Source organism: Callithrix jacchus, chromosome 9 (assembly GCF_049354715.1).
Source record: "Callithrix jacchus isolate 240 chromosome 9, calJac240_pri, whole genome shotgun sequence".
Lineage (NCBI taxonomy): Eukaryota > Metazoa > Chordata > Mammalia > Primates > Cebidae > Callithrix > Callithrix jacchus.
Window position 1 is genome coordinate 108052328 of NC_133510.1, and position 27018 is coordinate 108079345.

At 36.9% G+C, this 27018-nt stretch overlaps 1 protein-coding gene across 11 annotated transcripts in view; it reads left to right on the forward strand.

Moving 5' to 3' along the window:
* The first annotated feature begins 1189 nt into the window (after positions 1-1189).
* Positions 1190-27018, forward strand: part of WASHC4 (WASH complex subunit 4) — a 61942-nt gene continuing 36113 nt past the window's right edge. The window contains exons 1-14 of one of the 11 annotated variants that reach the window (XM_078337173.1): positions 1190-1320; positions 2333-2508; positions 4884-5023; positions 8302-8355; positions 8446-8511; positions 9277-9322; positions 9763-9830; positions 13125-13207; positions 15338-15380; positions 15870-15985; positions 16602-16722; positions 19871-19994; positions 20102-20229; positions 21324-21484. In XM_078337173.1, coding sequence (XP_078193299.1) covers positions 15885-15985; positions 16602-16722; positions 19871-19994; positions 20102-20229; positions 21324-21484 — 635 coding nt within the window. In that variant the 5' untranslated portion in view covers positions 1190-1320; positions 2333-2508; positions 4884-5023; ... (5 more) ...; positions 15338-15380; positions 15870-15884. Of the gene's footprint in view, positions 1321-2332; positions 2509-4883; positions 5024-8301; positions 8356-8445; positions 8512-9276; positions 9323-9762; positions 9831-10803; positions 10974-13124; positions 13208-15337; positions 15381-15869; positions 15986-16601; positions 16723-19870; positions 19995-20101; positions 20230-21323; positions 21485-27018 lie in introns of those variants that run through there. The other 10 variants (XM_078337166.1, XM_078337169.1, XM_078337172.1 and 7 more) reach the window with 10 other exon arrangements.

Sequence of the window (27018 nt, forward strand, 5' to 3'; positions counted from 1 at the left end):
CAGAGATCAATTTTCTTACCTGTTTTATAGTTTCTGCATCTAGCATGGTGCCTGGTACCCAGTACCCAGTGGTCACTCAATAAACACCTAACCCAGGGCAGATCCAATGACTTCAGCAGAATACTCTTCCACAGACCTTTTGCCTACACTGATTAGTTCTTTCGGTATTTTTTAAGGTTACACGAGTAAAACGTTAATAAATTCTCATTGTTAAAGATTCAAAACATGTAAGTAGACATATCAAAACTTGAAAATCCTGTTACTCACCAACACATTTCCCCCGGGTAACTACCATCCTGTGATTTGTCTTCCTGTGAATTTACATACACATATGCACATACGCGTTTATATAACTTAAAAACATAGATGTAATCACAAACACACGTGACTCTGCAACTGTCTTGTGTCGGTTTTTCATGCCATTATATTTCATCTATTTTAGCAGCTCTTCAGTGATTCGTAGTATGGATGTATTGAGCTTTACGTAATTCACTTGGACATCGAGATAGTTTCCTACTAAAAACCACGTTACAATAAACAGCCTCGTGCAAATACATGTGTGCATGTAGAATTTTACACCGATCCGGATTCTCCAAAAATCCAGGTAGCAGGTGGGAGCATTTTAGAACGCACTTCAGTAGCGTTCTTCATCCCACCTCGCGTTTTTAAAAGGACTGAGTGGAGAGCAGGGGAGAGATAGTAAGATTCCCTGTTAGGGTGTTCTTAAAGTAACTCCTTCCCTCGCACAGCCTTCTTTACTAAAAAACAATCCGCACAGAATGTGCAGTAAGGCTGTAGGAACTCCTACGGTGGCGACGGGAAGAGAATCGGAAACAGGCTTGTAGGAAGAAGCGCCTGGTCAGCGATGTCCTCAAGGATTATGCCTTCCTGTTAATTCCCCACCTCATCAATTCTACCCTTTTTAGGTTAGACTGAGGAATAACTTTCCCAGGTGTTAAAAATCGTCTAGAGAGAGCCTGGAGAAATTAAAGGCGCCGAAGTGGCTTGAGAAACACAGTGAATGATGACGATGCCCAAGCCAGGTCGCACGACCGCTACGCAGACAGTCGGCGCCATGGCGGCCGCCTTCGGCCACCGCGGAGGACTCGCTTTCCCAGCGGCCCCCAATGAGACCGGCCGGCCCTCGCGAGCGGAGGCGGGGCCGGGGCCGGAAGTCACGTGCTGTGACAGTCGCTGGGGTGAGGCCGTCGCCGCCGTACGGGCTGGTTGGGACTGTGTCTGTTGGAGGCGCCGAGGTGATGGCGGTGGAGACTCTGTCCCCGGACTGGGAGTTTGACCGCGTTGACGACGGCTCGCAGAGTAAGGGAGCGGCGGGCGAGGGCTGCGGGTGGACGCTCCTCTGGCCCGCCGCAGTCCTGGGCAGCGCTTCTGCGAGAGGGACGGCTGCGTAGCCGTCTAGTGCAGGACACTTGAGAGCCCTTGGGGTGTGCGAGGGATGCGCTCTCCAGCGTTACTCTCGGCGTTGGGGTCCCAACCACGGCGGGTCAGGCTTTCCCTCTCAGGGCTCGGCGTTTGAGGCGGGGACTCCCTGGAGGAGCCTGCGGTGCCCCGCGGTGAGCGGCGTTCCGCCACAGCTGCCCGGGGTTTGGGCGGGGCGCGCCCGGGAGGCCCAGCGTCCCCAGGAGCCCTGGCTGCTTCTGTCTCTGGCCTCTTGGGGATTTCGCCAGATTCTTAGAGCGTTCAGCTCTGGGGGACGCTGATGTCTGGGTTCCTGTTTCGGTTTCCTGTTTTTCTTCTTTTCCTCTCAAATCAACTTTTGGAAGTTTGGGCGTGTTTCCCATCGTGTTGCTATAACCGTAGAAGGCAGCGAGAAAAGAACTCTTCACCCCGCAAAAATGAACACGTGAATGTTATTTTATCCCTTCCCAGGCCCTTTATTTATGCTAAGTGGTATTTTTTTCAGTGATGTGCCGCAGTTTCCATCGAAGCTAAAAAGGCTTCAAAAATCACAGCAAATCGGCTTCAAATTTTGCTTCACAAGATAGAATTCTGATTTTAACTTAGAAGTCCAACCAAAAATAAACGAACGAATTCAGTTTCTTTCATTAAAATATTGAGTCCAAACTAATTATTGTAGTGAAACTCAACTTGAAATAAATGCAAGTTGGCAATCTGTTTCTTATCTTTGGTGATACTGATCTGTGTAAGTGATCTAAGAGATATCGGAGCATGCTCTTTGTGATTTTTTTCAGCATAGTTTTCCCAAAGGTCGAACATCCCTTTTAAAATTCCAGGTGAATTTTGCTTGATTTTACAAAGAGAGACTAATGTCTACAAACTTAGGTGTAATTAAGTTTTACATGTCTTTTAGAGAAGAATTAGCTATATCCAGGATGGGTTGCAGTTTTTCACAAAACATTCCTGAGGTCAGGAGTTCAAGACCATCCTGGTCAACGTTGTGAAACCTCGTCTCTACCTACTAAAAAATAGAAAAATTAGCCGGGCTGGTGGCGTGCGCCTGTAATTCCAGCTACTCTGGAGGCTGAGGTAGGAGAATCGATTGAACCCGGGAGGTGAAGGTTGCACTGAGCTGAGATCATGCTTTTGCACTCCAGCCTGGGCGACAATAAGATATTAGCTCTTACGCAGCGTAAAAATTAATCTTGTAGGTAATGACAAAATCTTTAAGTTTTTTTGTGGAGGGATTCTGTATGTTATAAAGTGAACTGTACCTTGTCATGTATGAAGTTTTGTGGACAAAGATGACCAACTCTGGTATCTTCAAAAATATTGGAATAGAGTTATGTTAATTGAATTTGAAAGTGGTTCAGCTTAGAGCAGAATGATTTGATTCAGCAGATATTTTCTAAAACCAGTGCCTGTGCTAGGTATTAGGGATACAAAGATAAAACAGGGAATGCAGTCTGTTGATAAAGATGAGCATGTTAAGTGGATTTCTGGAATTTTTACTCTTAAAAAATTACCGTGTAGTTCTTATCTCAACTTTTGTTATTTTAATCTTCACCAAATTTGCAACAATTTATTGTCATCAAGGAACTTATAATGTTATTTTAGGTTTTCTGTTGTCTGTTTCTTTGTGAATCCCTAAACATACTAATGGAGTGATTTACTGGCGGGTTTCCTAGCATTGTCTTTTTTTTTTTTGAGACAAGGTCTTACTCTGTTGCCCAGTGCAGTAGCATCATCACGGCTCACTGCAGCCTCGACCTACCAGGTTCAAGTGATCTTCCTACCTTAGCCTCCCTAGTAGCTGGCTGATTTTTTCTTTTTTAACTGGGGTGGAGACAGAGTTTTGCCATGTTGCCCAGGCTGGTCTTGAACCCCTGAGCTCAAGCGATCCACTTGCCTTGGCCTGCCAAAGTGTCGGGATTACCAGCATGAGCTACCATGCTCAGCCTAGCATTGTCTTTAATAACTCATTTGCTGGTCAAATGCAACTTTGACTGGTCATTTCCTGTGTAACTGAGAATAAGACAACTCTTTGGGGTGCTGAGAATCTAGGCAGTTTTATATGTAAGCTGTAGGGAAGAGAACATTTCCCTGTGCTTGGCTTTCATTAATTTTTGGTCTGTGAATCATTTCTAGACTGTTTTCCAAAATTGCCTAGATTAATACTATAATAAGACAAACCTTAATGAACTAAATGGATTCACCTAATTCAGAACTTTATGTGGTTGAAGAATAAGGGAGAATGGAGCCTGAGTCTTTACACTTTAATACAGCATGAGTCAGAACACACTTAGTTGCTTCACATTGCTAATTTGAGGAGAGCAAATATTTACCTTTTTCAGAAGACAAAGTTTGAATAAAGTTTTTCATATCAATAAAATAAACTAAGTTGGAGTTGAATTTATTGCCTTTGGGAACAAGTAATGAATTTTTGTGTATAACCTGAAGTACTTACATGCATTTGGATGAACAGGCATATTTTTAAAATCCAGTTTATTCCAGGCCGGGCACAGTGGCTCATGTCTGTAATCCCAGCACTTTGGTAGGCAGAGGTGGGCGGATCATGAGGTCAAGAGACCGAGACCATCCTGGCCAACATGGTGAAACCCTGTCTCTACTAAAATACAAAAATTAGCTGGGCGTGGTGACGCGCTCCTGTAGTCCCAGCTACTCCGGTGGCTGAGGCAGGAGGATTGCTTGAACCAGGGAGGCGAAGGTTGCAGTGAGCCGACAATGTGCCACTGCGAGACTGTCTCAAAAAAAAAAAAAAAAATCCAGCTTATTACAATGATTCTTTACAGTTATCTATGAATGTGTAAATTCTTGGAATAGCAGCATAGTATTCTGTACTCAAGCAGTGTTCTTTGCTGGTTTTTGCAACTTGATAATGATGTTAAATAATAAGATATCTTGGTTAAATTTTAGACATTATAGAAATAATATGCTCAGGTCTAAAACCTCTATTTAAAAATATTTAGGTGTATTATTAAACATTAGCGTGTGTAGAATTAAAACTTCATTTTTAAATGTTGCTTCTGTGACAACACTGTTTTTTTACCTGCTTCAGGTCATGAGTATTTGTTTTTGCAAAGGAGTTGTTTATGGCAAAAAGATAGAATCAGGATGTTGAGTTGTCTAAGGTACTTTTCAGATGCATTCAAAGCTCTCTATTGTGGGGTAGATGGGCTACTGACTTTTTCATGATATGTGAGGGTTTTAAGAGAGTATCTTTGTGTATGGGAACATCTACCGCTTTTAAAATTATTTTAAGTGTATGGAGAAGATTGAAAGCTGAATTACTGTTTAACTTTGAAACTTTGTTTTCAAGAAGTCCAGACATTCCAAAGTAATAATTAGCAATGCTTTGCTGTGCCTTTTGAGGTTATTTGAAGTAAATGTTCTGTAATTCATTACTTGTACTTATCACATACTCTTTTAAAATTTAAACTTAGAAATTCATGCTGAAGTCCAGCTTAAGAATTATGGGAAATTTCTTGAGGAGTATACATCTCAACTGAGAAGAATTGAGGATGCACTGGATGACTCAATTGGAGATGTTTGGGATTTCAATCTTGATCCTATAGCATTAAAGGTTAGATTTGATTTTTAAAATTTACGTATATATTTTCTGGACATACTATATCCTGAAAACATAATTTTTTTGATAGAAAAAGTATTTTTATTTGAAATCTAGGAACAAAATGAAAGATGAAGAAAATTGTTAATTTCCTTTTCTCTAAGCCATGCAGGTGGTTTTTAAATGTGTTCTTTTTTTGTTTTAAGAATGACACAAACACAAAGTGTGTAGTGTCAAAGAATGACACAAACTCCAAGTCTTTGAGCTTGTCTTTGATTTTCATCATTAAGAAGATGATGAGGGCTGGATAAATATTCAGGCTTTGTTTATTCTTAATTGAGGTTATTTTCCATAGAGTGAAATGCATGTACTCTTAATTTTGCCAAACACGTGTAACTCATATCCCAATTAAGAGAGAATATTTTCATCACTTCTGAAAAGTTCTCTCATGTGATATAGGAGATCTTAATGTGTGAGTAATTTTTTAATGTATTAAATAGGTCACTCTTTCCATTTTGAAATATTTTTACTTTTATAGCTAGTTTGTTGCCACTTGAATAATTTATTGAACACATATTATGTACTAGACACCGTCCTAAGTCATGCACTGACTTGTTTTTAATAACAGCTTTCTTGAGATTTATATATTATACAATTCACCCACTTGAATTGTGTAATTTATTTGTTTTTAGTATATTCACAGACTTGTGTAAACGTCGCAACAGTCAATGTTAGAATGTTTTCACCACCCTAAAAAGCAATCACGTACCCATTGGCAATCCTTAGTTCATACCAGGCCATACAAGCCCTAGGCAACTACCAGTCAATCTGCTTTCTATCTTTATGTGTTTGTCTCCTCTGTACACTTCATATAAATGAAATCATACCATATGTACTATTTTGTGGCTGGCTTCTTTAACTTAATGTTTTCAAGGCTCATCTATGTTGTCACATGGTAGTACTTTCTCTTTTTTTTTTTTTTGCTCTTGCTGTATAATATTCCATTGTAAGGAATGGATAACCACATTTTATTTATCTGTTCATCAATTGATAGACATTGGGTTTTTCTATTTGGCCATTATAAATAATGTGGCTACAAGCATTTGGGCATATGGTTTTGTATAGACATACAAATGTATATTATATATATATATATATATATATATAAAATACATATAATGTACATAAATTATATGTATATCATATATAATGTATGTATATTATATATATACACACACATAATGCGTATTTTATATATATACACACACATATATAATATACATATAATGTATATATGTGTGTGTGTGTGTATGGGAGTGGAAATCCTGGGTTATGTGGTAACTGTGTTTAACTTTTCGAAGAACTGCCAGAATATTTTCCAATGTGGCTTTACCATTTTACATTACATTATATTACCAGCACTGTATGAGGATTCCAGTTTCTCCATATCCTTGCCAGCATTTATTGTCTTGATTATATTCATCTTAGTGAATGTGATAGCTCATTGTGGTTTTGTTTGCATTTCTGATGGCTAATAATGTTGAGCATGTTTTCATGTTCTTATGGCCATGAGTCTGTTTTCTTTGGAGAAATGTGTGTTCTGATCCTTTACCCATTTTTAAATTGGGTTATCTTTATAGTATTGCATTATAGCACAAGTATTGACTTTTAATTCCCACAACAATCCTATAAAGTCGATAGATAAAAATGTCATTTCCATTTGTAAATGAGAAAACGAAGACATAGAAAAGTAACTTATTTGATTAAGTGACACATTTAGTTAAATGATGACGATCAGGCACCTTGGCTCCAGAGCCTGTGCCCATTTGTAAACTGAAATTACTTTCCTTTGACTCTTTCTTGCAGGCTGGATAGACTTAGTCTTACTTTAAAAATCTTTCCCCCAAATTTGCAATTGTATTTTTTTGTTCTTCAACACTTTGTGAATCATCGTATGTAAGTCATAAGAACTCTACTAGGAAACCTGTACTGTCTCTGAAGGTAATAAGTTTCATGTATCTGTCACTCGCCATTAAGTAATGCTTGTTGTTTTTTTAAGACTTGCTTTTTGGCTTTAAGGGCCTCTTCTAGATATGATTGTAAAATCTGTTTTTGCCTCAACTCTCAGATTTTATAAAAGGATGACATCATCTCTTAGTTTATTTTCTCCTTCCGAAGCATTCTAATCTTTACAATTTTATTATCTTACAGACTCCGTCTCCCCAGTTGCCCTCGTTGGAACCTCTGTTTAAATTCTATTATTGGATAGTTATTTTATTGTCTTTACTATACAAGATTCTTTACTTAGTATTTTGGGAAAAACCGCAAACTCAGATAAAACCTCTGTGAACAAAAATTACAACCTAATGAGAAAGGGTATTTAATAACTTACTTGCATAAATAGTTAATGTTAGTATGTAACCAGAAGGAGATCTAAGATTTCACTTAATAAAGAGATCACATAAAGTTGATGATCATGAAGAGGTGGAAATTGAACTGGCTTTAGGAATGAACTCCACACACTGTTTTATGTGTTTCTGAGCATAGATTTAGATAAGAAAAGATATTTTTTTCTATCTTGTTTTATTTTTATTTTGACCCTTTAACTACAATCTTATTAAATTTGTGACTGTATAGAAAATTAAAAAATGGGCTGGGCACGGTGGCTCACGCCTGTAATTCCATCACTTTGGGAGGCTGAGGCAGGTGGAACAGGAGGTCAGGAGTTCAATATCAGTCTGGCCAAGATGGTGATACCTTGTCTCTACTAAAAATACAAAAATTAGCCAGGTGTGGTGGCACATGCCTGTAATCCCAGCTACTCAGGAGGCCGAGGTGGAGAATTGCTTAAAACCTGGGAGGCGGAGGTTGCAGTGAGCCAAGATTGCGCCACTGCACTCCAGGCTGGGTGACAGAGTGAGACTTGGTCTCAAAAGAAAAAAAAAATTTAAAAATGATGAGTGGTTTTTCCTCATGATCATAACTAATGGAGTTTAGTAATGTTAGTATTATCTTACTACCTTGCATTTTCTTATACTGCACTCATAATCAGCCACCTTATGCTCTGTAGGACAACTAGAGTTGTAGCAACATGATTGAGTCATACTGGGTCATTTCTTTCCTTATGTGTCGTCTAATGAGATTGTGTTGGATGAAGTAGTTGTTATGGTGCTAATGTTGAGTACAGGATCTAAACAGGTTTAAGTAGAATAAAGCTAATTTCAATTTGTGTATTTAAAATTTCGGTTATTTTTCAAATTAAAAAGAAATGTTCTTTTCTTTTGTTTCTATAGCTTTTGCCTTATGAACAGTCTTCTCTTTTGGAACTCATAAAGACTGAAAACAAGGTACAGAATCCTAAATCTAAAAATGTATTTGAAAAAGGTTTTAGTTATGTTACAATTTACTTTTTATTTTGTTTTTACTCATGAAACTAGGTCTTAAACAAAGTCATCACTGTTTATGCTGCACTTTGTTGTGAAATCAAGAAATTAAAATATGAGGTAATTATTTGAATTCTTGTCTTAAAACTTTAAAAACAGATAATTTAGAAGCAAGTATATATTTTTATATATACAGTGTGCAATAAATATTTATTGAATGTTGAATGAATTATTTATTTAATATAATACTAATACTGACTACCATTCATTAAGTACATAGTATGTGCAAAACACCAGGATAACACTATATTCCTTTAGTAACCCCAGGAGGTAGGTGAGACATTGATGATGACAGGCTTAAAGAGAGTGCCACTTGCCTAACATCTTACTGGTAATTAACAGTTTGAATCTAGGTTTACAAACCTCCATAGTCTGTGTTACCTGCCATATATACTGGCTATGTAGAGAAAACTGATTTTTTTTTAAAGCTTTCAGTCTTTAGTATGCATTTAGTTTGGTGTTTCCTTACCCAAGAACCAATGAAACTCTGGTAGAAGTTGGCAAACTTCATATTTTATTCTCTTGCTTTTTGATGCTGTGCGGTTGCTCTGTATTTCCCATGAACTAATGAGAGGATGTTGGACAGTGAGAGTGGTCAGGTAAGATGAAGTAAAGGCTAAAGGAATCAAGATACAGCTTTGAGTATCAGTAATATTTTTGTTACTCTAAAGATGAATTGCTTCATAAGCAGTTTTTGAATTTAAATGAATTTGTATGTAAATGATGTAGTCCTCTGTTTATTACTAAATATGCAGATCTAAGAGAGCATAGGAATTTCAAAACAAAACAACCTTTAAAATTATTTTAATTTTTTCTTAAAAACAGGCTGAAACTAAATTTTACAATGGTCTCTTGTTTTATGGAGAAGGAGGTAAGTTTAAAATTCAAAATTGTAATGTGATGCCTTTTTTGATAATGAAATGAAAAAAAAATTAACAGACAATTTCAGGACTACTATGATTATATATTAGTGTGAGAAAATAAACATTTGTATTTTTTGTTGGTATGTTTGTTTGGTAAATGGGTAAAAAAATCTGATGGAACAGCAGAAAATTTGTGATATATTTGTATGTTATAAAGTACCATAGCTAGATGATAATTTTCCTTGAATTCATTAGTTAAGCAAATACTTTTAATTATTTGATTAGTGATTGCCTCATTTTTCTCTTTGGTGTAAAAATTCTGTTTTCAATATTCTGTGGAGTAAAAGATGTGTCAATGGAAAAAAAAATCACTTTTTTCTCCTTTTTTGGTGTTGATTGAGTTTAAATTTAAAAAATGAAATACACTTATTCATATTGCCTTTTACAGCTACGGATGCCAGCATGGTGGAAGGTGATTGTCAAATTCAAATGGGGCGATTTATTTCATTCTTACAGGTAACTGATTTTTACTTTCTACTGAGCTTTTACATTGAAGTTTAAGTAAATTACACAACACTTAAAAAGTTCTGAACCTTTCAAATACTAAAGATGTGTACTTTGAGGATAAGACACTTAATTAGCGTTGCATTATAGTTGGGGAGATCGCAACTCCTAAAAGATTTCCACATATTTCTAGTGGAAAAAGACTATCAAAATAGGTTTCTTTGTATATTTTCCTTTATGGACAACTTGTCCCCATGCCTTTCAAAATAATTTAAACTTTGTACCCACTGGAAAAGATAAATTACATCAAGAAAACTTGTTAATGGAGAAGATTAAGCTGTTACATGAGCAATGATGAAGTTTTTAAAGTGGTAGCCCTCGATGCTTCTAACAGCTTGTTTCAGTTTAGACAGCTTTTCGTCACTGCCAAGTTTTAGTGATTGTACGTCCTTTGGCTTACTCTTGATCAAACGAATAAAATAGCTTCTATTTCCTCCTCTCTTTATTTTAAAAATAATGCATGGGCCGGGCACGGTGGCTCAAGCCTGTAATCCCAGCACTTTGGGAGGCCGAGGTGTGTGGATCACGAGGTCAAGAGATCGAGACCATCCTGGTCAACATGGTGAAACCCCGTCTCTATTAAAAATACAAAAAATTAGCTGGGCACGGTGGCGCGTGCCTGTAATCCCAGCTACTTAGGAGGCTGAGGCAGGAGAATTGCCTGAACCCAGGAAGCGGAGGTTGCGGTGAGCCGAGATCGCGCCATTGCACTCCAGCCTGGGTAACAAGAGCGACACTCCGTCTTTAAAAAAAATAATAATGCATGTACAATGTGAAAAAAAAGCAAAAATTGAAGCTAAGGAAAAAATACTCATAGTCCCACCTCTAGTCTGATTGGTTACAAAATTTGTATTTCATCAAATCAGGCATGTTAACATGTACTGTTCAAATCTTTTATATCTTTACTACTTTTTTTTTTTGGTCTATTTGATCTAATTGAGAGCATTTTGTTGATATTATGATCTGTGTTATTCAGGGTCCTGTCTAGAAAACTCCATACAAGGTATTTCAAAAGATGTAGCTTGGAGGATACAAAATAGCAAATATGTAAGATGACTAAGTCTAGAGATCTAATGTACAACATGAGGATTACAGGTAATAAAGCTACCATATATGGGATTCATGCTGAGTGAGTAGATTTTAACTGCTTTTGCCACAAAAAAATGATTTAGCTATGTGAGATGATGGATTTGTTCATGTGCTTCACTAGTAACCTTTTTATTATCAGTATGTGTCCCATAACATGTTGTATACCTTAAATATACACAATAACATTTATTTAAATAAGAGAGGGGATTCAGTATAGAGAATTGGTTACCCAGGAGTTGGAGGACAAAGAAAATACTGACGTAGTCCAAAGGAAACAGAACTAAACATCCAGGGAACTAAAAGGAAAAAGATTGGGATTGCCAGGATCTGGGGGCTTGGAGAAGCCCCGTGAAACTAATGCCCATGCCTCTGAGGAGTGGCATTGCCTGGCTGCTGCTGCTGACTTCTTTTTCAGCAAGGTATCTAAAATATAGTTTGTAAGGTCCTAGTAAATATGGAAATTTTGCATTTTTCATTTTTGGGATAATTTATTCAGTGTGTACAAGTTTAGAATTGTTCATCATTCCTGGTAAATTGAATCTTTTATCATCATTTGTGACCTTTCTTAGCTGTGTTCATAATTATGTGTATGTGATTATGTATATATATTTTGCATGTATAGCAGTTTACTATACTGACGCTAATCAAGTCCGTTTTGTCTGCTGGTATAATAAATGCTGCCATGGCTCTGTTTTAGTTAACATTTTCTTGCTTTTTCCATTCTGGCAGCCTTTCATGTTTTAGTTGGGTTTATTTAAAAGTACATATATCTGCATTTTGCTTTTTTTATGCAGTCTGACAATACCTGTTTTTTAATTGCTTAATTTATTCTATTTCTAGGTCTATCTTACATAGTCTTTATATATATTTGGGCTTGTTTCTGCCTTTTTACTTTGTGCTTTCTAGTTGTCTTGCATTTTCTGTTCTTTGTTAAACTTTTAGAAGTTTATTGGGACATATAAAACGAGAACGATTTAAAAATAAAATGCATTATTTATTTTCATTTTTAAAAACGCTTTACATCATTTTTAGATCTCACTGCTGCAGAAAAATTCCGTTTTTTTTTTTTTGAAATGGAGTGTCACCCTGTTACCCAGGCTGGAGTGCAGTGGCGTGATGTCAGCTCACTGCAACGTCCACCTCCCGGGTTCAAGCGATTCTCCTGCCTCAGCCTCCTGAGTAGCTGGGATTACAGGCATGTGCCGATACGCTTGGCTAATTTTTTTGTATTTTTAGAAGAGATGAGGTTTCACCATGTTGGCTGGGCTGGTCTTGAACTCCTGACCTCATGATCCGCCCACCTCAGCCTCCCAAAGTGCTGGGATTACAGGCTTGAGCCACTATGCCTGGCCTAAAAATTTGATTTTTAAACATTCAACAAATATGTTTTGTGTGCCTAATATATGCTAGAAACTGTATTGGTGCCAGTGATGTAGCAGTTTACACCACCAACAGAAATTCCTGTTCTCATAGAAGTTAAAATTTAGATAGGCATAGTTTTAATTAGGTTTTAAATATTTCAGATACACACTTTCTATAGGTTTAAAAGTTAAGAGCTTCTGAAAATGGGCTTTCAGAAAGTCTAGGATATGTTAGATATGAACTGATTCTTATTTAATGAAAAACATATCCCTAAGATAAGTGATGTGACAGTTCACTTGCTGTGTGCCAAGCCTGCTTTTAGATCAGTGTTTGAAGTTATTCTACAGGACTTCTGGAAACCCCTTCTTGCCATCATCGTACTTTCTATACTGACAGCTTTTGAGCTCCTTTATTCACTCAGATGTTTATTCATGGAGTAGTGTAGAAATTTATTGCGAAGCAGTTGAGTGTTAGTCACTATGCTAGGCAGTGGATATTCAAAGAAGGAATGAGACAGCGCCTATCATTTAGGAGTTACGTGAGTAACTACATTAGACTTGAGATAGTAGCATGAATGAAATGCAGTGGGAACAAAGAGATAGGAATGACCCTGGAATGCAGGAGGTGAGTTAAGTATTATTTGCTTAAAGGATGCTTGAACTTGTCTGACTTTTGGTTAACTGGAGGCTTTACTGGAAAACTGTTTTGTTTTTGTTAGAGTTACCATAAAATTCAGTAAAAAATGGTGACATTTAAAAAGCAACTTTGTAATATATACCCACCTTGTCATTTCAGGAACTATCTTGTTTTGTTACGAGGTGCTATGAAGTGGTGATGAATGTAGTCCACCAGTTGGCTGCCCTCTATATCAGTAACAAGTAATGGATTTTAGAAATATTTTTGCTCTTATAATAGAGATGCAGAAAATGTTCTTTCTAAAATTAATGACTTGAAATAGTTTTTTGTACATTCATTCAGCATTCTTTGAACACTTATGACATTTCGAACACTACTTGATGTGCATAATACATAGGTTAATAAGATGCAGTTTCTACCATGGTGAACGAACCCATTATCTGTCTGAAAGAGAGTGTCTACAAGAAAAATCTTAAAGAAATTTGACCATACAGAAGAAGGCTAATATAGAATTAGTACATGTTCTGTGTTCTCTATATTCCTTTCCTCTTTACACGAATGGTTGCCTGACTGATGAGAGTCACTTGAGACTTTTCTTAGATAACAGAATCTTGAGGATGGAGCTAGGGAATCAACATTTGAAGAAAGTTTATGAGTAGTTCTAATGATCTTAAATATATTTAGTAAAATATACCTTAAATATACATAGTAAAATTTATTTAAATTAAGAAAGGGGGGATTTAATGTGGAGAAATGGTTACACCAGAGTTGTAGGGCTGAAAGGAAAAAGAGAATGATGAGGTTTTCCAGAGGAAACAGATAGCACATCCCCATCCAGGGAAGAGAAGGGAAAAGATTGAGGTTAACAGAATCTGGGTGCTTAGAGCAGAAGGCTCATGGAATCGGTGCTCATGCCTCTGAGGAGGTGGCACTGCCTGGCTGCTGCTGGACCATTACCCTAAACCAAGAAATGTGATGAGATTTTCATAGAGCCCTTGCTGTTCTTACCACAAAATAATATCTCACATTTGATTAGTTCTTTATACTTAAAATTTTTTCCCCACATTTACTGTTTAATACAGTAACTTTGTTTAGCTCTATGTCTGGGGATTATTAACGATGAGAAGAGATAACTGAGGCCTGGAAGAGATAGCAAGAGTCCCTAGCAGTTTTGACGCCGTTCTTTTGATCAGCAGCACATTCTTTTACTGGAGTGTTAGCTGTTTCTTATTCTCCCATTTTCCCCCTCAGTTAGGTATTTATTTTATGTTCTGTCTTTTCACTGAAGCTCTCATGGCAGGAGAGAATGAGAGTATAGCCACCCCCTGGAGTACCTGATGGATAGTTCTAAGATTCCCCTCATCCTACCCCTGCCCTAGAGGGATAAATTTATTTGACTTTTGTGTTTAATTTTAAAATATGCATTCAATCTTGTAGGATATCTATGTGTGCTTTGATATTATAAGTACTGTTTAAAATTTGTTGAGCAAATTAAGTAGGAGATAGAATTGAATATTTCTTTGGCTTTTGACTTTGGTATTAAAATTCTGGTAGTATGCATTATTTTTGTTTTCTTTTTTCTTTTTTCCTTTGAGACGGAATCTTGCTCTGTTGCCCAGGCTGGAGTACAGTGGCGCGATCTCGGCTCACCACAACCTCCACCTCCCAGGTTTAAGTGATTCTCCTGCATCAGCCTCTGGGATTATAGGCACGTGGCACCACACCTGGCTAATTTTTGTATTTTTAGCAGAAACAGGGTTTTACCATGTCCGTCAGGCTGGTCTTCAACTCCTGACCTCATGATCCACCTGCCTTGGCTTCCCAAAGTGCTGGGATTACAGGTGTGAGCCACTGTACCCAGCCTGCATTGTTTTTCAGTAGGGATGAGAACTCAGAAACAAACCCAGCTGAAGAGGGGACTGGTTCCTAAAGGCCAGTTTGTATAGGATAACAAAGATTCTAGTTGGTAATTGAGAAATTCTAATAGTTTAGAAAGATAGGAATACGATTTTTAATATTTCTCTACCTTCATCCCAAGATACACCCTTTGGGTTTAAATGGTTAGGGTTACTCATAGGCCACCTGTCATCATAGCCCTATCCATGAGTGGGATATAGGAAATAATACTATTAGGTTGGTGCAAAAATTAGTGCTGTTTTTATATCACGGTTACTTTTGCACCACCCTAATAGTATGCACAAGGTAGTTTTCTTCTTGGGAAAGTGGACGTGACGCTCTTAAATTTTAAATGACTAGAGCCTTAATAAAGGTAAATACTAACATTCCAAGATCATCTGCTCCTGTATTTGAAATAAGGATAAACTGTGACAAAAAGGGAAGTTTTTTTTAACTTGGTTGTTATTTTATTACAGGATTGCACCCAAAATTATAGAGACAACTGGAGTTCATTTTCAGGTAAAAGACATTTAGCTTGATCTGCAAAACTGTAATTTTTTACTATATATGGTTGGAGAGTATGACACAGCAACACTCTTAAAGGGGTTTGTGTGTGTCTGTGTGTGTGTGTGTGTGTGTGTGTGTGTGTGTGTTTGCATTTGTCCTCTTTCGTCTGTGAAGTTGAGGCAGTGTTACTGACCATTATCAGTGTAACTTAGTTTTTCCCAGGAATGCCCTAATGCAGATTCTCTAATTGATCTCTTTGGACAGTGAAATAAATCTGCAATATTGCAATTAAGGATGAAATTTTGTTCATCTTAAGAAGAGAAGAGTTTTCTCTATTTAAGACTAAAAGACTAACAGTCCTTTCTGAGGAGCTACCCTGTAGCTTAATAAACTGATTTACCCACTGCTTTTACTAATCCAGTAGTTAGCCCAAATAATTTTACTTTAAAAGTCTATGTGAGGCTTAACTTCTAACTAGTGACTAAATGATAATCATTAAAGGTTTTTTGACAGACTATGTATGAGCACTTGGGAGAACTGCTAACAGTTTTGCTCACCCTGGATGAAATTATTGATAATCATATCACACTGAAAGACCACTGGACTATGTATAAAAGGTATGCCAATTAAAATATTTTAAAATATTCTCTTACTTTGGTTAGTATATTTGGTTAGTGTTAGTAAAAAGTAAACAAATATAAATAATACAGATTTTCTAAAAGACTTGGGGATTGATATTTAGAAGGAGCTCATAGCAAATGTTTTCATGAATGTAGTAACCATTCTTTAATTTCACATGAGTTTGTTGGGGTGAGTATAATACACTGGTATAAATCCTAATTCTTATAGTAGTAGAAAGTTATTTTGCCTAGCTTAGGACTCAGATTTATTTTTTTCCGTGGGTTCTATTCAGGTGACAGCTTTTCTTTCCTGAGCTTGATTTTATTTTATTATATATACTGATTTTTTTTTTTTAGACCATGGTGGTTTATTTTATTCACGTTAGAAGTACTTATTAAATATTTGGTATGTACGGAGTATGAGGCATTTTGATTTAAGATGATATCAAAAAGCATAAGAAAATCTATTAGGATTGTTCTGTTCAAGTTTTCAAATATGTAGAGCCAAAGAAGAAATATAAGTAATAAAATTTTTACTTCCAGGAAAATGTTTAATTTTTAATTTAAGAATTTATTAGGTAGATTTAAGATCTTTCTCTTAATTGTCCACAAGGTTACTGAAATCTGTCCATCATAATCCTTCAAAATTTGGAATTCAGGAAGAAAAACTAAAGCCATTTGAAAAGTTCTTGCTGAAGCTAGAAGGGCAGTTACTGGATGGAATGATATTCCAGGTAAGTAGGTCCGTATCAGGCTGTAACAATTGGGCTCATATTAGATGACACAGCTCAGAATTATAGTAAAACACTGTTGAATATATTTTCCTTTAAACAGTCCTTTGGCTTAAAATTATTGCTAGAGTACTAAAATATTTCAGCATCTAGTAGCAAACCAAATTAATAGTGTATTAGTTGTATCTGGAGTAAGAGTTTTAGAAAAATTATGGGAATGGATAAAAATACTTGAGGATTAACACCTAGTCTGAGTGGTTAGGTACAAGCATATCTTGTTTTATTGCATTTTACTTTATTGCACTTCCCAGGTAATTGCATTTTCTACAAATTAAAGTTTTGTGGCAACCCTGCATCAAGCAAGTCTTTGATCGTCATTTTTCCAACAGCATGTATTCACTTTGTCTCTGTGTCACATTTTGGTAATTCTTGCAATATTTTAAACTTTTTCATTATTATTATAGCTGTTATGGTGATCAGTGGTTTCTGACATTACTGTTGTAATTGTTCTGGGGTGCTACAAAAATAGTTTCGCATAAGATTATGAATTTAATCGATAAATGTTGTGTTTGTTCTGACTGCTTTATCAACTGGCTGGTGCTTGCCCCGTCTTTCTCTCTCTTCATGCCTTTTTATTCCGTGAGACACAACCATATTGAAATTAGTTCAATTAATAGCCCTACAGTGGCCTCTAAGTGTTCAAATAATAAGAGCAGTTTGATATCTCTTAATCAAAAGCTAGACATGATTAAGCTTAGCAAGGAAGTCACATCAAAAGCAGTGATAGGGCCGGGCGTGGTGGCTCATGCCTGTAATCCCAGCACTTGGGAGGCTGAGCAGGCAGATCACCTGGGGTCAAGAGTTTGAGACCAGCTTGGCCAATGTGGTGAAACCCTGTCTCTACTACAAATACAAAAATTAGCAAGCCTTAGTGGCAGGCATCTGTAATCCCAGCTACTCAGGAAGCTGAGGCAGGAGAATCGCTTGAACCTGGGAGGTGGAGGTGGCTGTGAGCCGAGATCATGCTACTGCACTCCAGCCTGGGCGACCGTAGCAAGACTGTGTCTTGGGAGGAGAAAAAAAAAGCAGAGATAGACCAAAAGTTAGGCCTCTTGCTCTGAACAATCAGCCAATGTGTGAATGCAAAAGAAAAGTTTTGAAGGAAATTAAAAATGATGTGAACACACATATGATAAGAAAGTGAAACAGCATTACTGCTCATATGGAGAAAGTTTTCTTGGATTGAATTGAAAATGAAACCAGCCACAATATTAGTTTAAGTCAAAGCCTAATTCAGAGCAAGGCCCTAACTCTTTACTTCCCTGAAGGCTGAGAGAGGTGAGGAAGCTGCAGAAGAAAAATTTGAAGCTAGCATAGGTTGGTTCATGAGGTTTAAGGAAAGAAGCCATCTACATAACATCAAAGTGCAAAAGCAGCAAGTGCTCATGTAAAAGCCACAGTAAGTTGTCCAGAAGATCTAGCAAAGATCACTGATAGGAGTGGCCACACTAAGCGACAGATGAATATTGCCTTCTGTTGAATATTGTATGTCATCTATGACTTTTATAGAGGAAAAGCCAGTGCCCATTTGCCATTCTGAAAATCTTAGGGCCCTTAAAGATTATGTTAATCTCCTCGGCCTCTTCTCTATAAATGGAACAACAAAGCCTGATGATAGCGTATCAACATTGAGGCAAGACCCTCGGCCAGCAAAAAGATGATAGCTCACTCAAGCCTCAGCTGTTGTTATTACCATTTTTAGCAGTAAAGTATTGTTTAACTAATGTACCTTTTTTTTAGACATAATGCTATTGCATACTTAATAGACTATATTATAATGTAAATATAACTTTTATATGTACTGGAAAAACAAAAAATTTGTGTCACTCACTTTATTGCACTGATCAGGAACTGAATCTGTAATCTCTGTGAAGTGTACCTATATTGCATTTGCTGTTTAGGTTTTAAGACAACCCTTAACAAGTTTGTTTAATTTTTCCTACGCTCAGGGAATATAATTTGGGTTTACACAGTCCAGTAATGGTAGCTTCTAATTACATGTGGCTATTTAAATGTAAATAAATTAAAATGAAATACAAAATTGACTTTCTTAGTCACACTGGCCACATTTCAAGTCCTTAACAGCCACATGTGGTTCATGGCTAGCCATCATATCAGACAGCACGGATGTGGAATATTTTCATCATCACAGAAAGTTCTGTTGGACAGTACTCCTTGGAAATTGCATTATATTCCATTTATAATATACTTCAAGGTTACCTTTAGTTTATATTTTACATGATCACAGTTTTTAACCGATTGATTCCAACTCTTGTTTCCTTGACCCTTTGAACAACATGGGTTTGAAGTGTGCACGGGTCTAGTTATACACAGATTGTTTCAGTAAATGTATTAAAACATTTTTTGAACGTTAGCAACATTTTGAAAGAAACTTGCAGACAAATAGCATAGCCTAGAAACATTAAGAAAACTTAGGAAAAAGTTAGGTATGTCATGAATGTGTAAAATATATGCAGATACTAGTGTATTTATCTGTTAATTGACTTCATGTTTTATGTTATCCACAAGGCTTTTGGTCAGCAGTATGCTATTACGGGTTAAGTTTTTGGGTAGTCAGAAGTTATATGAAGATTTTTGACTGCATGGGGGTCAGTGCCCCTAAGCTTATGTTATTCAAGAGTCAACTGTGTATCAATTTAAATGTTAGGTCAATAGGTTAAGAAGATAATTTTTTTGTTATTGATTCTTTTTCCAGGAGACATTTCTATACACACTATAATAAAGTACTAGGAAAGTAATTATAAACAGAAAACATAAACTCTTAAAAGTGCGAAGTAAAATAAAAAAATGCTTTATCTTCTATACATGTCTGAATATTGTGTGTATCTCTTCATACAGGATTATAGATTTGCATTCACCTTTATTACTTTCATATAACTAGTACTCAAATATATAAATACATACATATTTTTCATTCAAACAGAGATAAATATTAGATTAGATTAAGAACCTGAGCTTTAGTTTAGTAAAATTTAAATGATGAGTATAGAAGTTTATCATATACTATATTTAAATATTTGAAAGTTTATTATTGAGAGTCTGAATTTCTCTTTAAATGTTTCCTGTCTAGGCCTGTATAGAACAACAATTTGATTCTCTCAATGGAGGAGTATCTGTGTCAAAAAATAGCACTTTTGCTGAGGAATTTGCACATAGTATTCGGTCAATTTTTGCAAACGTAGAAGCCAAACTTGGTAATGTAAATTGCAATTTTTGGTTTTGGTTTATAAAATTTGCACTTCCTTAAAAGCATAATTGAAGTATATTTGTTCTGCTTTCTCTCTTGTTATTGATTTGTAAGGAGAACCTTCTGAAATTGACCAGAGAGACAAATATGTTGGAATTTGTGGACTCTTTGTATTGCACTTTCAGATTTTTCGAACTATTGATAAAAAGTTTTATAAGTCTTTATTGGATATTTGTAAGAAGGTAAGAATTTGAAACTCATTTTTCCATTTGAGTAGATTGAAAAGATTGCAGATAAAACTAGATATTTTAAAATGCATTTTATTCCTGTTTACAAAAATAATTTAATATTCACTTTTAAAATTCAGGTATTCCAGAAATAAGTAACTTAGTGAATGAAAATATACCATACTTCCACATCATATTAATACACATTGGTAGAGAGTGTTCAGATTTTTTTTTTTTTTCTGTACATTAACTTTCTTTTGGTGCCACTAATGCTACTTTTTTTTTTTTTTTTACCTTTTTGCTTTTCCTTTTCTTTGCCTCTGATTTTTATTACTGAAGAAGAAAAAATTTGAAATATATTTCTTTCTATGTCTTTACTATTTTCTTTTCTTTTTTTTTTTTTAAACGGAGTCTTTCTCTGTCACCCAGGGTGTAGTGCAGTGGCACAATCTTGGCTCATCCTCCACTGCCTGGGTTCAAGTGATTTCCTTGCCTCAGCCTCCTGAGTAGCTTGGACTACAGGCGTGTGCCATCATACTCGGCTAATTTTTTTGTATTTTTTAGTAGAGAGGGTTTCACCATGTTGGCTGTGATGGTCTCGATCTCCTTACCTCGTGATCTGCCCACCTTGGCCTCCCAAAGTGCTGCGATTACAGGCATGAGCCACCATGCCCGGCCGTCTTTGCTATTTTCATGTGGCACCCGATTTCAAAATTGAAAGATTAGTTTGTGTGTAACATCAAGTGATAGTGACTATGAGAACCCAGCCAACTTTATTTAAACTTATGTAGAATGAAACTAAAGGACACAAAGATTCAAGTTTCTATTTACTTGTTGCATTTTTGTTTATCTGAAAATCCATGAGAGAGTGTTTTGTGTGTATGTTATTTAATATTCCGGCAAATAAAATTGTCACGCTCAACACCAGATGTAGAAATGCCTTTAACTGCCACAATTAAAGATATTTGTCTCATAATATGATAGGTATTTTGTGTGTGTGTGTTTTTTTTAAATGAATCGTCTTCCACGTGTATCATAGAACTTTTAAACAGCTTATTGTTTAACCTGCATTTAACGATTTTTTTCCCCCTTTCCCTTTTCTGTTTCAGGTACCAGCTATCACTCTAACTGCTAATATTATTTGGTTTCCTGATAATTTTCTGATCCGGAAAATACCAGCAGCTGCCAAACTTCTAGACAGAAAAAGTCTTCAAGCCATTAAAATACACAGGGATACTTTTCTACAGCAGAAAGCTCAATCACTTACCAAGTAGGTTTTATAAACAAGTATAATGAAAATATATATTCTCTATATTCAAATTTTATACTGGCTCTAAATGTATAGTACCATTTGAATTATGAGATTAAATGTACTTAAGGGTCAGTCAATCTCTAGGAGATTTGTTTTCTAGAAGTTTTTTGTCAAAAATATGCTTAAAGTCAATTTAAGATGTAGACAGATTATACTTTATGGATACAAATGCGTACATAGTTTTTATCATCTGTGTTATATATTTTTCGTTTAAATGAAGTGAAGTCTCTGATTTCATTGCAGTAGATATCTTTTGATGACATTAAAAACATTGTGTGTCCATGGTGATTTTGGGAGGGGTTGACTTTTTCTTGATGTACTTCCTTTTCCCCCCTTTATTTTTATTTTTATGAAATAATATATGCATGTATATAAAACATCAAAAAGTACTAAAGCTTAAAGGGAAAGATAATTGTGCTCTTCCCAATTCCTTTCTGCATTTCAGTCTTGCTCTCCAAAGGAACATTTAAACTCTTTGTTTCTTCTCATACTTATATTATTTTTTGTTTATCTCTTATTGTGTAAATTTTCAAACATACAGAAAGTAGAGAAAATAGTATCAAGAGCCCCTATGTTCCCATCACCAAGCTTCAGCAATTAATTTATTGCACATTCTTTCTTGAGTACACAGCTAAAATCACGTTAACTTGGATAAAGATTTTGAGTGAAATGATGTAGGACTCTTCCGTTGGCCCCATGCTGGTAACAGATTTTTGTTTGTGATATGGCTAAAGAGGTAACGGGGATACCTACCTACTTTGTTGATTTTGGCTATCATAGGGAATTTGGGTCACTACACATTGTGGGAAGGACGAGCATGTCTGGAATAAAGGAGAGCCCTCAAAGCGTTTTTAGTACTGTCATGTCCTCTGATTAAAATGAAATGGAGAACTACAACCAGTTTAGACAGGTCTACTCATTTCAGAGCTCTAGTAGACATCCTAAATCAAGGGTTGAAGAGGAATAAAAACAAATGTTTAGATTTAGATTAAAGAGCTGAATTAAGTAATATGAGTTAGCAAGAGAGAGATCTATTTTTCCATTTTAGTGGCAGTAAGTGGAAAAAATGTGGGTATTTAAGTTCTTAGAATCTTGGTATTTTGTAACAATGTGATGCAGTTACTCAAAATGCCATACATACTTAGATTACATTAAAAATCTGTAATACCTAGGTTGTAGAAACTAGTTAGTTACAGTACAAGTTGAGTATTCCTAACTGAAATGCTCCAGAATTGGAAACTCTTTGAGTGCCATCATAATGCCCAACAGAAACACTTATTGGAGCATTTTGGATTTTGGATTAAGGATGCTGAACTGGCAAGTATATAATGCAAATATTCCAAGATCTGAAATGCTTCTGGTCCCAACCATTTCAGATGAGAGTTACTCATCATGTATCTAGGTCATGGGAATTGGTAGTTCCATTGAATTCTTTTTATTTATGTATTTATTTATTTTTGAGATAATTTCTTGCTCTGTCTCCCAGGCTGGAGTGCAGTGGTATGATCTTGGCTCACTGTAACCTCTGCCTCCCCCAAGTGATTCTCCTGCCTCAGCCTCCTGAGTAGCTGGGACTACAGGTGCCTACCACCATGCCCAGCTAATTTTTGTATTTGTAGTAGAATCAGGATTTCACTGTGTTGGCCAGGCTGGTCTCAAACTCCTGACCTCAGGTGATTTGTCCATCTCGGCCTCCCAAAGTGCTGGGATTACAGACATGAGCCACCACACCTGGCCTCTTTAAAATTTTATTTTTTGTTTTTAAACTTCTAAGTTCAGGGTAAAGTGCAGGCTTGTTACATAGGAAATGTGTGTCATGGGGGTCTGTTGTACAGATTATTTAACCCAGGTATATTCCATGGAATTCTTATTGGTCAGATCATAGTTGGTGTTTGGTGGTGCCATGTTTTGAGAGGGTCACAGACTGCAGCATCCCTAGATGAAGCTGATCAGGATGTCAGAAGGTCTGAGAACCAGGCCTTTTTGTTTATCTTCTCTTTGTTAGTGTCTGTAGAGTTTGGCCTTTAAAAAAGAAATCTGTGGAATGATGTAGTGGGTTTCTTTAAATATCTGAGGGGCATTCAGAATGAAAAGGGAACAGATTCAATCTCTGTGGCTCCAGTAGGCTAAACTAAAACCAAAAGATGAAGATGACAGATAGTAATAATAATTGCCAACATTATGAATCTCTTAACTCTGTGGCAGGCATTATGCCAATGGCTTTAAATGTATTTTCTTGTGTAAAGCATGTAACAGCCTTCTGGCAGAAAATAATAAATGTAACAACTAATGTTTATGGCGTGCTTACCATAAGCCAGTAGCTATTCCAGGAACTTCACACATATCGTCTCCTTTAATGATCAGAAAATTGTATGATGTGTAGATACTGTTATTATTGCCATTTTATAGATGAGAAAATCCTACAAAGAGATTAAACTTGCCCAAGTTTAAACGACTAATAGGTAGTAGGCGGCAGATGCAGGCAGTCCAACTCTGCATCCCAGGCTGTTAACTTCTAGTTTAGACTATTTTTTATACCATTTATAGATAAAGAAAATGAGGTTTAGAGAAATGAACTTTGCCAGGTCACACAGCTAAGTCCATGTCAGAGAGGGCATTCAAACCAGCGCCAGTCCTGTTCTAGTGCCTCTGCAGCAGGTAGCATTGTGTGGGCTTCTCTGAGGTAATACAGTCTCCTTCACTAAAGCAGTGTGGGCAAAATATAGATGACAGTACAAGATTTCTGGGAAGTGAGTCTTATTAGGTGGACAGTTGAGTAAGTTGACTTTCAAAGATTTCTTGCGTGATAAAATTTTATTTCTTAATTATTTACTACAGAGATCCATGGAGCTGAAGGGCACAGTTATCTTTTTCACCTCTTTGCAATTATGTCAAAGAAACCTAAAATTCACTCCACTAAAGTGAAAATCACGAGTGATGATGTTGTGATCAGCATGGGCTTGGTCCTGACATTTTAGAGAAAGTTGAAGAGGTGCCAAAGAGGTGTCCCAAGATCAGGCTTCAGAGTTTACATGAGTAAAGAGGGAGCAATAGAGAGCAGTGAGCAAGAGTTTTCTGCCCCTACACCATATACCAGATCCCAAGTGGCCAGTGTCCCAGCTGCCTCCTTGACTAGAGTCCAAGGTTTGTGGATTGCTGCATTTTGCTTTTGATTCACAACCATTTTAACACTGGAAAATACTGCCTTTAGAGCATAGAGGTCTGAATCTTCGTTTCAGACCCCCATGTTGACATACAGGCATTGACACTGTTTAGTGCTTTATGTTGGGGCAGGAGATTTGTTTGTTTTGTTTCCTTTTTTTGAGACAGAGTTCACTCTTGCTGTCCAGGCTAGAGTGTAATGGCTCCATCTCAGCTCACCGCAACCTCCGCCTCCTGGGTTCAACTGATTCTCCTGCCTCAGCCTTCTGTGTAGCTTGGATTACAAGCATGTGCCACCACACCTGGCTAATTTTTTATTTTTAGTAGAGACCAACATGGTTTCTCCATGTTGGTCAGGCTGGTCTTGAACTCCCGAAGGTGATCTGCCTGCCTTGGTCTCCCAAAGTGCTGGTATTATAGATGTGAACCACTGTGCCCAGCCTGGAGATTTGTTTTCTTACCTTGGTGTTTTTCCTGTCTGTACTTTGAAATGAAACTGACAATCCAATAAGACACTTGACCATTTTTGTACTCTTCGTCAGTTAACTTACTTTTTAAAACTTGAAGCAATTTCATTTTTATGTATTTACAAGAGATAAAGATTGTCATCTGGATGTGATCACAGAGTGATGGGCAGCAGTGACATATAAACCTCTGCATTATCCTACAGTCTTATCTAAAGTTGGCTGAATGCCATTCACTATGTATTATTGCCTTCTTCATAGTGTTATTGACATAGTTGCTTATCAGCGAGAGTTCCATAGTCTAGGTCTCTTTCTCTGGTCCTTGCTCATGACTTTTCTGTCCTGTACATGGGATTCCTGCTGAGTCTTGATCATACCACCTCTTCAATAGTGGAGGCATTGCTCTAGGACTGTGCTCTCTGTTTTTAAAAAAGGACCAGACTTTTAAAAAAGGAATAATTTGTGAGTCAAACAATGTTTCAGCACCATTTGAAGCAAAGCCACAAAGTACAGCTATTTATGTTTTTGTCTAATGGAATTATGGCTTTGTAGAAACCATTTTTCTCAGATTTTTTGCTAGGGTTTCCACTCCCTAAGTCACATTTATTAGAGATTTTGACAGGATCCCTCATTAGATTGAGTTCTTGAGATTGACAGATTGCCCAGCCACTGACTCAAGTGTGGAATTCTAAACTTAATTGAGTGTCTTCAGTCCCTTGCCCTGAAGAGCTATCCTCTAGCTGATTCTGACCTGTAAGAATAGGATATTTCTTTACTCTGTATAACTAAAAAAGATTTTTAAAAAAAGAGTTGGTAATGTCGGATTCCATAAAGGAGAATTGTCCATTTTTGCATACTAAGTTTTTATTTTATTTTTTTGAGATGGAGTCTCTCTCTGTCACCGAGGCTGGAGTGCAGTGGCATGATCTCAGCTCACTGCAACATCCTCTGCCTCCTGGGTTTAAGCGATTCTCTTGCCTCAGCCTCCGGAGTAGCTGGGACTACAGGTGTGCACCACCACGCCAGGCTAATTTTTGTGTTTTTAGTTTCACCATGTTGGCCAGGCTGGTTATGAACTCCTGGGACCTTAGGCAGTCTGCCCCACCTGGGCCTCTCAAAGTGTTGGGATTACAAGCGTGAGCTACCACGCTTGGCCACATACTAAGTTTTTTAAAGAAAAAGTGTAAACAGTTTGTGAATATAAAGAGGTTCCTGTCTTGCATGAGCTTGAATTGGGAAACATTGATGGAGTAATTTAGTATTTGTAATCATCCTGAATAGTTGAGAGAATTACATTTTGCATTGCTGTAGTCTTTTGGGATGGGGAAGCTTCCTGGATGTGAGCTTGAATCTTGGCTGAGCTTATGATCTTGGTGCTGACTTCTCTGTGTAGCAGTTTCTTCTGTGTGGAAGTTCTCACACCTACCTCATCAGGTTAATGTGAGGCTTGAAAGAGGTGGTTTGTGTCTGTGTGTGTGTGTGTGTGTGTGTGTGTGTGTAAAGTGCTTGGAACAGTAGCTGTTGTATAGTAAGCATTCAATAACTATTAGCTTTTATATTCAGATGTCTGACCACTTCCACTGTTCCTATTCTGGTTCAAGCTGTCAAATTCCTTCTTCTGCATTATTGTAGTAACTTTCTAGGTGGTTTTCCTGCTTTTACCATTGCCCCTTCTGTAGTTTATTTTCAACTCATCAGATCCTCTTAAAACTAAAGTTAGATAAGGTTACTTTGCTTAGTCCCTCCAGTGGCTTTCTGTCTTTCTCAGAGTCAAAATCCCTACTCCTTGCCAGGCCTTCCACATATCCCTTCCCCATCTCCCCACCTTTCTACTCTCCCACCCGCTCCCTCTGTATCTTGCTGATC